The 12,928-nt window shown below is 33.9% G+C and overlaps 1 protein-coding gene across 7 annotated transcripts in view; it reads left to right on the top strand.

The window, feature by feature from the left end:
• The window catches only part of Znf148 (zinc finger protein 148), a 145,105-nt gene that overhangs the window by 78,030 nt on the left and 54,147 nt on the right, over positions 1 to 12,928 (top strand). For 6 of the 7 annotated variants that reach the window (XM_046457898.2, XM_046457897.2, XM_058583528.1 and 3 more), the window contains one exon: positions 8,808 to 8,933. The exons of the other annotated variant lie outside the window; for it this stretch is intronic. In XM_046457898.2, the coding sequence (XP_046313854.1) occupies positions 8,808 to 8,933 (126 nt within the window). The remainder of the gene's footprint in view (positions 1 to 8,807; positions 8,934 to 12,928) is intronic. 7 annotated transcript variants of the gene reach the window in all.

Here is a 12,928-nt window from a genome sequence, read left to right as displayed (position 1 = left end):
TGCAAAAAGCATTTTAACATATCTGAATAACCTAGATTTATTAAGAAGCAGTTACAGTAGTGTAAATAACTCTTGAACTGAAAAGTATCAGATCTTGGTGCTAGTTTTAAAACTTTATAAATATGGATGAAAGAGACACCTCTGAAGTTTTAGTTTCCTTATTGGCAACATAAGTATAAGGAATAATTCATAGATCACAATAGTTAGGATTTTAGTCTTAGCATAAGGAAGACATGAGTTTAAAGTTTGGTTTTCACTCTTGATTAATGTGATTTTAGACAGTAATTCACTTTCTGTTGCTTAGTTTTATTTTTAAAGTGGGATAAAAATATTTTTCCATAGACTTACTATAAGCTTAAATGCCATAGACTGTAACAGGCCATATGTCCAGACCATATTTCCCCTGCCTGCTACTAAAGTCCATTGTGTTCTTAGTGACAAGGACAGTACCTGATACATAATAAATGTTAGCTAAATCTTAGTTTACTATGCTGAGAAAGAGAAATCACAAACTTAAAAACACCATATAAATGATAAAGTATTTTTAAAGTTAGAAAAGCCAGATCTAGAACAATTTTTTTAACTTCTACCTTTGAAAAAAATTTGGACTTAAAAAATGTTGCAGAAATAGTAGAGTTCACATAAACCCTTCACTCATCTTTCCCTAATGTTAAACCTTACACAAACATAGTACAATTGTCAAAACCTGAAACTTAGACAAAAATACCAATAAACTATAGACCTCATTTGAATTTTAGTTGCTACTCTTTAAAGTCGTTTTTCTATTCCAAGATTTGATTCAGATCCCACATTTCATTTAGTAGTTGTATCTTCTTAGATTCCTCCAATCTGTAGCAGTTGCTTAGACTTTCCTTGTCTTTTGTGACCATGATATTTTTGAGGAACACTAGTCAATTATTTAGTAGACTGACTCTCAATTTGAGTTTGTCTGATGTCTCCTTTAGTTAGATTGAAGCTCTGCAGTTTTGACAATCCTGAAAAAGGAATGTTGTGTCTTTTTCAGGGCGTCATATCAGGTGGACATAATATGGCTATGTCTTCATACTGGTGATTTAACTTTTACCCTTTGTTAAGGTGGTATCTTCCAGGTTGTTCCTCTGTAAAGTTACTACTTTTTCCTTTACAATTGACAAATACCTTGCAGAAGATACTTTGAAACAGTATATTTATTAGTATAGATATTTATTTTATTGTATGGTTTATAATATAGTATTATCATATGTTCTTGCTCATATTGCTCTAAGCTTTGGCCATTACAAGTTCTTTCAGGCTAGGTTCTATGTCCTTTTTTTGAGGTAATGGGGATTATACCCAGGAGCGCTTATACTGAGCTACATCCCTAGCCCATTTTATTTTGAAACAGCGTCTTGCTAAGTTGCATAGAGCCTTGCTAAGTTCCTAAGGTTGGCCTTGAACTTGGATCCTTCTGCCTCTGCCTCCTGAGTCACTGGGATTGTTGGCTTTTGTCACCACTCTCAGCTCTATGTCCTTTTGATGTGCTCTGATTGCTTTTCAAGCATGTTAGCTTCTGGCACCACAACTTTTCATGGTCATCATCCATTTTCCTCTGCCTTAGCTCTAGAATCAGCTATTTCCCAGAGTCCTTAGCCTTTTTTATTTGGATAATTTATTTTAGAAGTTAAGTTCTTGTCAGGCATGGTGGTGCATCCTTATAATCTCAGCAGCTCAGGAGGCTGAGACAGGAGAATCATGAGTTCAAAGCCAGCCTCAGCAACTAAGCAATTCATTGAGACCCTGTCTCTAAAATAAAATACAAAAAAGGGCCGAGAATGTGGCTCAGTAGTTAAGTGCCTCTGAGTTCAATCCCTGGTTAAAAAAACAAAACAAAACAAAAAAACAACAACAAGAAACAAACAGAAACAAACAAAAAACAACCAAAAAATAAAGGTTACGTTCTTTATGGTGAATGTCATCCCTCCATGGTAACTTCAGCAAACAAACTAGGAAGTATATTTATGTGTACTGACCCAGATGAACACAGTATCCATACTAATTTCCTTATTTTAATAGGACCCAGCCATCTATATTAAAAGAGATTGAATGGAGGAGAAGGGAATGCAAAATATGGTTATAATATCTAGATTAACAATTCTCAAACATTTTGGTCTTGGGATCCTTTCTCTTAAGGAATATTGAGAACTCCCAAGAGCTTTTGCTAATGTTGATTGTATATACCAGTGTTTACTGTATCAGAAACTAAAAATTCAGAAATTTTAAGTTTTACTTTTTAATTTGAAAGTAACAATAAGACCCATTACACATTCGCATATAACATTTTTAAATGAAACATAATCCTGTTTTCTAAAATAATTTAGTGAGATTTTTTAAAAAACATTTGTGAATCTCTTCATTGTCTAGTTTAATATAACTAAGTTTTCAAACCTACTGATGCATTTCTTTAAGGAGTCCTTAAGAGAAAGGAATAAAAATAGTAGGTTATGAAAGTAGTTTGATCAGGAAACCTGACACTGAAATGGAGTCAGGATCTTCTTGATTCCTTATATTTAAGAACCATTGATGTAGATTTACTGAAACTCCTACAAAATAAAGGCACGTTTTACTGGAAGGATGAATCCAGAACTACCAGAAGGTAAATGAGAGAACTAAAATCATATGATGTCCTGAAAGTTGGAAGAATGGCATTTCCAAGTAGGGTGGTCAGTACCATTCCAGGTAAGATAACTTGATTTAATCACTTTGTCCATCTATAGTTACTTAAACTATTAGATGCTGATAGAGCAATCAGAGTATAAATTTATAGTAACAAATATGTATATGTATATGTATATATATATATATATGAAAGTAGACCATAATTTGAATTGCAGATCTTTCAAATTTTTCAGATCAAAGGACTGTTGGTCAGCTTTCTCTCCTGACAAATGTCACTCCTTTGAAAAGTTTTCATGTAATTATGGGTCAGGCAGAGTGAAAGATATGGCTTATATTTCACTATGTCTTATCTGTCAGTGTACTGCTTTACCTCCTTGCTATTTTCTGCAGTTTTATAAGCTTGGAATTTGAAATCTTCCTGTTGGCTGGTTACATCTAACTGTTCTTGTCAAAACCACCCTGGAAATACACACGCACACACACACACACACACACACAACACGCGCGCGCGTGTGTGCTCATGCTCTGTCTCACATTCTCTCTCTGAAGTTTTTCCTTTTCTGTATTCCATAGATACCCCCCAAATATTGCTAACATTTGTTGTTTAGCTATTATGTATGTTTGTAGTATAGTCAGTTGTGTTATATCCTTTTACATTTAAATATTTGTACTTGTGGTCACCTTGATTCAACTTAAGTGTTTCCTAGGCAATATTTTGAAATAGATTTCTTCTGGTGATATTTAAACACGTTCTTTTTATATGGCTGTGTACTACTTTTACTCTCAGGATAACTGTTTTCCTAAATTTGGGAACAGTTATTTTGTCTCTATATGCCAAGTACAGATTATTCTTTCAAAATGTTTGCCAAAAAAAGGATAGTAGGTAGAAATATTTGAATCCACAAAAATTGTGTGTGTGTGTGTGTGTATGTATGTATGTATGTATGTATTTGCAGTACTGGGGACTGAACCAGGGCCTTGCACATGCTTGGCAGGTGCTCTGCTACTAAGCTAAATCCCAAGCCCTTTTTAAAATTTTGAGATAGGATCTGACTAAGTTGCCGAGGCTGGACTCTAACTTGCAGTTCTCCTGCCTCAGCCTCCTGAGTAGCTAGGATTACAGGTGTGCACCACAGTGCCCAGCTCAGAAATTTATAGGAGAAACTGCAGTATGCTTTTGGGTAGAGAAGAAATAGCTGATGGGGAGTCAGGGGCACTAGAGAGGCAATGAAGCTGCAGACCCTTGATGATGGGTGGGAATGGAAGCATCAATACACAGTATAGAGGAAAGCAGAATACCTTTCTTTTTCTCCGTGAGTGGGAGGATAAGAAAGACTACCAGAAATTGAAATTGAAACTTGATAGGACCATATAGCTCCAGAAATGGAGAGGAGAGATGGTGTAAGGATAGATACTTCTACCAGGTGACTTATGTCCCTTGCAAAAATCGATCGATCACATAGAATCTTGAATAATCTGCTCTGGGGAGCTTGCAGTTGATACTGTTGGCAGCGAGGCAGTATTGCAGAATCATTACTAGAGAAATGACAAGTAAGCAACTTTATATTAATTGATAATGATAATGCCCAAGTCAGCAAATTGGTACTATTAATTGGAGTGAAATGGATGTCGCTGGATATGTAAATAAGGATGTTGGGAATGAAAAGAAGGAAGAGTCTTGGAGGAAAAAGTTGGGGAGAGTAGAAAGCAGTTTTGGAAGAAAAAATAAAAAGGGAATACATAATAATTAAGACTTTTTTTTATCCATATTTTTTATCCATAGGTCTGTTGCAGTTATTTCAACTATCTTTGATTTTCCATTCTTTCCTTGGAATTCCTACCTTTATTCCGAGTACCATTCATTTAGAGCAGGACATTGCTATCTTGAATTATTCATTGTTAAGACCTTTGAAGAGGAAACTACTGTTTAGCATGATCTCTTCGTTCTAAAATTATACTTTGCACATATATGGATCTCAGTAAATGTTTTTGGTTTTTGTTATTTTAGTCTAACTGAATTTAGCACAGAGCAGGCCCCTAATAACTGTTGAGTGAATAAATTAGTGAAAGATATTATGAGAAATGCCAGTGAAAAATACATGTATGTAAGATAGTTAAATATAAAAGAAAGACTTTTTATTTTGGGGCCTAAAATGAAATAAGTCTTGGAAAAGAAAGACATTCTGGATTCTGGACTTGAATTAGATTTGGAGCTTGAGAATCAAGAAAAGATTTTTTTTCAATATAGGAAGACTTCTTTATGTTCAAAGTTGGGACCTAAATTTTAGATACGAAGAGGGAGATACATTTTAGAAGTCTCAAGGAATCATGACACTATAGGACTTCTGTGTTGGAGACAACTTGGATCAGGGAATGAGCAGAGACTAGAGTTTTAGGAGGTGAATTTTCTGGGTTTAATTAAGTCTAAATGAAAAAGAACTTTTTTTTTTTTGGAAGTGGTGATGCTATTTCTGGATAGTGTGAGAGTGCATTGAAATTCAGATCTAATAGTCATGAATGTGCTGATGAGATTGAGTGAAATAGTTAAACTCAAATGTCAGAAGAAAGGAGGGTTTTTTGTTTGTTTTAATTGACTTTTTCTAGACTTGATTTTCTTCGTGTTTAGTGGATTTTAAAAATGCAGCAAACCAAAGTGATGTAAGCCAATCCCCAAATACCGAAGGCCAAATGTTCTCTCTGATATTTTGGATGCTAACACATAATAAGGGAGGAGCAGCGTCTCAATCCCAGTGGCTTGGGAGGCTGAGGCAGGAGGATCTGAGTTCAAAACCAGCCTCAGCAAAAGCAAAGTGCTAAGCAACACAATGAGACCCTGTCTGTAAATAAAATGCAAAATGGCGCTGGGATGTGGCTCAGTGGTTGAGAGCCCCTGAATTCAATCCTTGATCCCTCTTCCCCCACCCCCAAAAATGTTCATTGGATTAAGACAAAGGGGAATGAATGGATGGGGGGGAGGATGGGAATAGGCAAGACAGTAGAATGAATCCGACATAACTTTTTAATGTTCATATATGAATACATGATCAGTGTAACTCCAATCATGTACAACCACCAGAATGGGTTTTTCATTAGAATAAATTATACACCATGTATGTATAATGTGTCCAAATACACATGTGAATCTAAAAAGAACAAAAATATGGTAGTATGTAACATACATTACTGATATTTTAAGGAATTCAAAACTGAAGTAAAAAGGGAAAAAAGCTGAAATACTCATTTTGGGGAACTATTACCAACATTTCCATTAAAATTAAGGGCAAGGTAATTGTTTAATACTTCATATTTATTTACATGGATTTGAAAGTTGTGGCCAAAATAATCAGAGATGAAACTAAATAAGTATAGATATTAGAAAGTAGGTTTAAATAATTTTTTTTCCAAATGACAAAGTTTTCTAAGTTGAAAACTGAGGTAAAACTTTGTATCTCACGATTGGATTGCTGTAATATGAATATTTACAAAAATAAATATGTTCTCTAGGTGTTGCTGCTATCCAGTCCCCCCCCCCCAAAAAAAAATCAATTTTTGGTAACAGTTTTTTTTTTTTTTTAATGCAGCAAACCAATGTTTTCTAACATTACTCTCCTACTGACACCTACTTTTTATTAATTACACTTTTTTTTTTTGGTGAAAAGTAACATGGAGAACACATTTTTCTTTTAAAGAGAGTTCTTAAGGAAAGGGTAGATAAGAATGAATTATTTCTTCATCTTGCTTAAGAAGTTTTCTTGTTTTTATAGGTTGCTATTGTAGTCTTCCTTGGTAAAAAGAAGTCTTAAGTTTTTTTCCAGACTTTTGCAAATCATTCTTTGTAGTTGTCTTATTATCATATATCTCTTTAAGTTTTTGGATTTGCCAACATCTTTTCTAAGTGCCTTAGGCTAGACCACTTTTATTGTATGATTATAAGTTAAAGACAGATTATTCCATTTATGAGTGATAAGCCTAATGGAACATTTTAGATAAGTCTAAAAATGTAATTTATAGTGCTTACCGATCAACTGATACTTCTAGGTTTAGGTATTTTTAATGTTAAAAGTATGCCTCATATTTGAAAATTAATATGATTACATGTATAATATGATAGTAACTAAATGGTTATGTATTAGCTTTAAATATACATGTACTAACTTTTTTTATATTTGTACACAAGGCTCTTTGCTTTGAGAATAGCTTATTTATAAGTCTGTATTATACTCTACTTGACATCCTTCCATTTTTGTACTTGGGATTGAACCCAGGGGTACTTGACCATTGAGCTACATTCCCATTTCTATTAATTTTTATTTTGAGACAGGTTCTCACTAAATTGCTTAAGGATTTGCTAAGTTGCTGAGGCTGGCTTCAAACTTGAGATCCTCCTGTCTCAGCCTTCAGAGTGACTTAGATTACAAACATGTTTCACTGTGCTTGACTGTACTTAATACTTTTACTGAAAAGAGTTCCTCTGTTTCTTCTTACTGCATGTTACATTTCATGGTTTCTTTGCAATTTATAAGCCTACAGAAATGTTTGGATTACTTTTTTTTTGGAGGCCCTACAAAATAGGCATTTCTTCTTTCTTTTTTTTTTTTTTTTTTTTTGGTGTGGTGCTGGAGATTAGAACCCAGGGCCTTGTGTATGCAAGACAAGCACTCTACCACCTGAGCTATATCCCCAGCTTATGGATGCCCTGCAAAATAGGACAGAGCAATTCCACAGCTGCTTAAAGTCTCTTATCTCTCTTTGTCTCATACTTAGCCCAAGAGTGTAGTTGTATTTTATTAAACATCACTTCAGAGGTGGTATGATGTCCTACCCAAAGCCTTGTTGGTGGTGATATGACCTTCTGTTTTATGTTCTAATTGATTAGTAATATAAGAAGTCCTAAGAGCAGTCATTTTACTGTTCTATAGCTTGATAAAATTATTAATTAGGTAAATAGTAATTTACATCATAGTTTTCTTATGCCAAGCTTCTTGATTTGTGATTCTTATATTGTCCACATTTCAGGAATTTATGGCAGTTTCTACTTCCTTATTTTGTCAATCTGAAATCCATGGCTTATCTTTAAACATTTTATTCATGAGCCTTTTCTACATAGCTGTCTGTCTTCCAGCTTATACTATGAATCTATAAGATGCTGATAATCTTTTGCACATTTTTAGTGTTCTTTAAAAATGTGGTCATTAGCACATTCTGCTTCTCAGATGATTCTTGAGGATTTTTGCTATATTTCATAGCCTGTTAAAGATTTCTTTTAAAGTCCTTGTGTTTTCACTTCAAGGATAGATTGAAAAAGTAGCAGTGAAGAGGGATATAAAGGAGCACTGTTAGTTCTAATGAGAATTGACCGTACCATTAGTGACCTTAGACCTTTGGTTTCTTTTAGGACAAGCATCACTGTGAGAACTGAGATCTAAAAATGGAATAATGTCTCTACTTATATATAGTAAGCATCAGATCTTGGGCAGAGTAGTGGCCTTAATTCATACACAATCTCATGATCACCTATTTGGTGATGGTTTATTGTAAAGCTTAGGAAAATACTGACTACTATCTTGGCAAAGACATTGAACATAAAATAATAAAGTTTTCATTGTTAGTCTATCTTTTCTTTTAATGTATCATATTTTATAAGTTTGTGTTGTATTCTTGATATTTTATAAAAGCAACCCCATCAAGATATCTAAATGTCCCTATGTCCCCCCCAGTATTGTATTGATTTTTGGAACTTAACCTCTTTTGGTGCTTGTAATCTCACATCAGTTCTTAAATGTGGCAGTGAAATTGATGTTTTGATGTCCTGACTTCTACTGTATTCCACTTTGATTATCTTTTCTCAGGACATCTTTAATCCTTATTCCAGGTAGATTTTTAAAAAAACCACGTGTGTGTGTGTGTGTGTGTGTGTGTACACACTCACACACACACACACATCTTAGTTTCACCTTCAGCTTAAGTACTCTTGAGTTTTATTTCTCAACTGCCTATTAATAAATTCTATCAACACTGTTTAGTTGGCACACACCACATAGTCGCTGTGTGAGCACCTACATGTAGGTTCAGCAAAGGATTTAACATACAATGACTTTTTTTTACAATGGACTTTTTATGTATTTCTAAAATCAGCTTTTTTTTTTGAACAGATAAGTGTAAAGCAGGAAATTACTTTTACTGATGTATCTGAACAACTGATGAGAGACAAAAAACAAATCAGAGAGCCAGTAGACTTACAGAAAAAGAAGAAGCGGAAACAGCGGTCTCCTGCAAAAGTAAGAGAATGTATTAAGGTGGTGGTTGCTAATCTTTTAATCTCAAACTATTGGTATAGCTTATAGACAGGAACCTGGTTGGACCTTAAGGCAGATATAAAAATCTTGTGTGATTTAGTAAAGTTGGCATGTTGCACCAGTTTCAACAAGAGGGAGGAGGGAGGGATGCCTGCCCAGAGATGGTGGACCATGACTTTCAAGTTTTTCTACCTTTTCATCATGTCCCTCTTTTTTCCTGAAAATGAGCTTTTCTTTTCTCACATGTCTTTTATTCTCCTAAAACTAGGGGATGATATGTAGCACCTTGCTTATCATTTATACTGGTTTTACATACACATAATACACATATATAATGTACACACACGTGTATACATAATAATTTATTAATACGTGTGTGTGTGTCTGTGTGTGTACACGTATGTCTGGTATTGGGCATTGGACCCGTTGGTGCTTTTACTCCTGAGCTACATACCCAGCCCTTTTATTTTTTATTTTGCAACAGGGCCTCACTAAGTTGCATAGGCTGGATTCAGACTTGAGATTCTTCTTCATCAGCCTCCTGAGTAGCTGGAATTACAAGTGTGCACCACCATGCCCAGCATCCCCAGCCCTTTTTATTTTTATTTTTACTTTTATTATGAGAAGAGGGTCTTACTGAGTTGTGGAGGCTGGCCTTGAACTTGAGAGCCTCTTGCTTCAGCTTCATGGGTTATTGGGATTACAAATGTGAGCCACTGTACCCAGGTAGTTTAACTTACTTTAATATTAAGTAAAGTAAAATTAAATACCAGTTATTCATCAGGAAAAGCTTGTTGAATACCTTTAATAGAATGTAAGCTCCATGAGGGCAGGGATTTCATTTTACTCTATTATACCCCAGGAGCTTATTATAGGAGACATAATGGGCTCTTAGTGAATATTTTGTTGTTGAATGATGAGTAAATTACAAAAATGACCAGTATATACTATTGGAAGTTACCTCTTCTTTTTTTTTAATTAATTAATTAATTTATTTTTGTTAATTTTTATGTGGTGCTAAGGATTGAACCCAGAGCCTCACACATGCTAGGCAGGTGCTCTGCCACTGAGCTATAGCCCCAGCCCTGGAAGTTACCTCTTGTTTTTGTTTGTTTGTTTGTTTTTCTGTCTTGCACAGTGGTAGTTGGCTATATATAGCCTTTTTGATATTCTTAGGAAATCTTTGAAGTTGGTATATTTGTATCTATACGGTCAGTTTTTCATCCTTTTTTCTTCCCTCTCTTTGTATATGTGATTTGAAGTCATAATTATCACTATTCTTTAAATATCTTGTATACCTTTTAAACTGTAATGTATTGAGGCTGACTTGTACTGGAGTAGCTCACACTGGCTTGCAAGTGCTGATTGCTAAAATTTCAGGAATTTTGTGAGCCAGTTGCTGAAACCATTGGTAGTTTATAATTAGTCATGGTGAGAGTATTTATCCCATGGAAATCAGCAGACACTTTCCAACCCTCTCATTACCTAGCTGGTTGTTAAACATTTGTCAGTTTGGGCGATATAGAGGTATGAAATAGAAATTTTTGAAAAAATATAGAGACTAAAATTACTTCATAGTTTCATTTCTTAGAGATAACCACTTGGATTTTCTGCCATATTCCCTTTCTATCTTTTTTTTCAATTTTTTGGGATATAAATAGATACTGATTTAATTTCCTGATTTTTAACCCTTAAAGTGTGTGTAAGCTGTTTTTACATTTAAAGTTATTAATGGCTAAAAAACATTTTTATTAGCTAATGTATTATTTTTGATAGGTCATGTATTTAATGATTATTGTGTTGAACATTGCTGTGTTCTTGGAAAGTTGTATTCTTTTCGTCTCCATTTAAAACTATGCTGTACTAAAAAAAAATCATGTATTTATAATTGTATATGATTGAATCAAAAAGTGTGAACTTTGACATGAAGATAATGTTACTCATTCCAGAACTGTACCTATTACATTCCTACCCAAGTGGACCTACAGTGTATCCCTTTACACTCTTATCAGCCTTGAGTATCAGACTTTGATTTTTTTATGGCTTACAATGGGTATATCATTGTAGTTTAAATTTGAATTTGTTTAATTGTGGTTATGCTAATTTTTTCCCTCCTTTTACTGGCATTTTATGTTTCACGTTTTCTGAAGTCTTCTCTCCCATCTTCTTTTTCTTGGGGTCTTAAAGTTTTTCTTAGTGATTCTTATGATTTTGTGTGTGTGTGTGCACGTGTATGTGGTATTAGGGAATGAACCCAGGACCTGGCACATACTAGGCAAGTGCTCTACTACTGAGTTATATCCCCAGTCCTTTTTATTTTGAAACAGGGTCTTGCTAAGTTGCTAAGACTTGCCTCAAACTTGAAATCCTCCTGCCTCAACCTCCTGAGTTGGTGGGATTATAGGTGTGTGCCATGACTCCTGGCTATGTGATGTATATTTTTTGTTCTTTACATTAATGAGTAAATCAAGTGACTCATGTAGAATAATTCCAGGGGTTGAGAAAAAAATATTTTCTAAAATGGTGATAGTGATTGATTGTGTTACTTTGGGTTCACTGCTAATCTATGGGGAATCTATTTAAAGATTCTAAACCAACATGATATATATAAGTTCTGTGTTTTCCTGGCTATTTTAGTACCAAGTTTTTCTGGTGCTATTATGGAGCGTAATATCTTTCTGAAATTCCCACTAAAATTTAAATTATTATCTTCTAATGTTATTGGGAATCCTTTTATTATGATATGTTCCAGGTGTTTCTAAATATAGATCAGATATTTAGCTTTTCAGCCATTTTGCTTGTTTAATTTCAGATTAACTCATTGTTATTTTATAATATTTCTAATGGTATTAAGTATTTACACTTATGTTGTAGTCAGATGAATGACTTGGCCTATTCTAACAGATATAAGAAAACATTTTTAGGACAATCTTTTTTTGGAAATCCTTAAAAGGGTGAAGTGACCAGAAATAATATATAGCAGATGGGTATATGAATAATAAAAACAATTATTTTTGAGTTATTATATAGAGAATAGGTGTAGAATTTTAACACTGATCAACAGTCTCCAGATAATTTTTTTTTTTTTTTGTATCTGGAGTCTCCGAACTTTCAGGTATAATAAATTAATTGTTTTTATTTTTGCGAGAGTGTGATAAAAAGTCACACTTGAGATTTTTCATTAAAGTAACTTATTCTGCCATTTTCTATGAAGAGAAATAAAAGTTTATCTTGGGTTTATAAATCAGTGTGTTGCTTCTTTTAAATTGCTTAGAAACAAGTTCCTCACAGTTTTGGCCAACTCTAAGTATAATGTATATAAGACATTGTTTTAGGAGCATTCTTTTTAGGAAATGCTTAGGAGGATGAAATGACTAAAAATAATATGTAACAGGGGTGTGAGAATTGTAATTTATTGTGCTTCAAAGACTGGTCTCTGCCCAACACCTTTTCCAAATCTTGATTTTTGCTTTTATGAATATTTTGAGTAGATGTCACCTTGTGTCAAATTAGAGATATATTCAGGAAATATTTAAAATAATGTGATTTTTAGTAATGTCTGAATTTAGATACTTCTAGATGAAATTCCCTTCAAAATAACCTTTGTAAGAAATATTATATTGTTATGCCATCTTTAGCTGCCATGCGTTTTAAGCAGTAATTGCTTTTTGAACCTATTTTTTATGGCAAATCTAGTTATATTAATACTAGTTAGTACTTGAAAATGGCCCAACACTTGGCAACATATCTGATGAAGAGGAGGGTAAATGAAATAGGGAATATTATGTAGGTCAAAGTATTTACTGGATTTTGGAATTATCTGTTTTATGAAAGTAAATTTCTACATAGTAGAAGCTTGCCCCTTTTATTTACTTATTTTAAATTTATTTTTCTTTGTAGTGCTGCTTGGGATGGAACCTAGGGCTTGCTTATAGCAGACAAGCTCTCTACCACTGAACTAACACCATAGCCCAAAT

The sequence above is a fragment of the Marmota monax genome, unplaced genomic scaffold (genome assembly GCF_021218885.2).
Source record: "Marmota monax isolate L192 unplaced genomic scaffold, Marmota_monax_Labrador192_F-V1.1 WCK01_AAM20220418_F8-fsc00052, whole genome shotgun sequence".
Lineage (NCBI taxonomy): Eukaryota > Metazoa > Chordata > Mammalia > Rodentia > Sciuridae > Marmota > Marmota monax.
The sequence above is the reverse complement of the archived record's forward strand: the minus strand, read 5'-3'. Positions and strand labels throughout refer to the sequence as shown.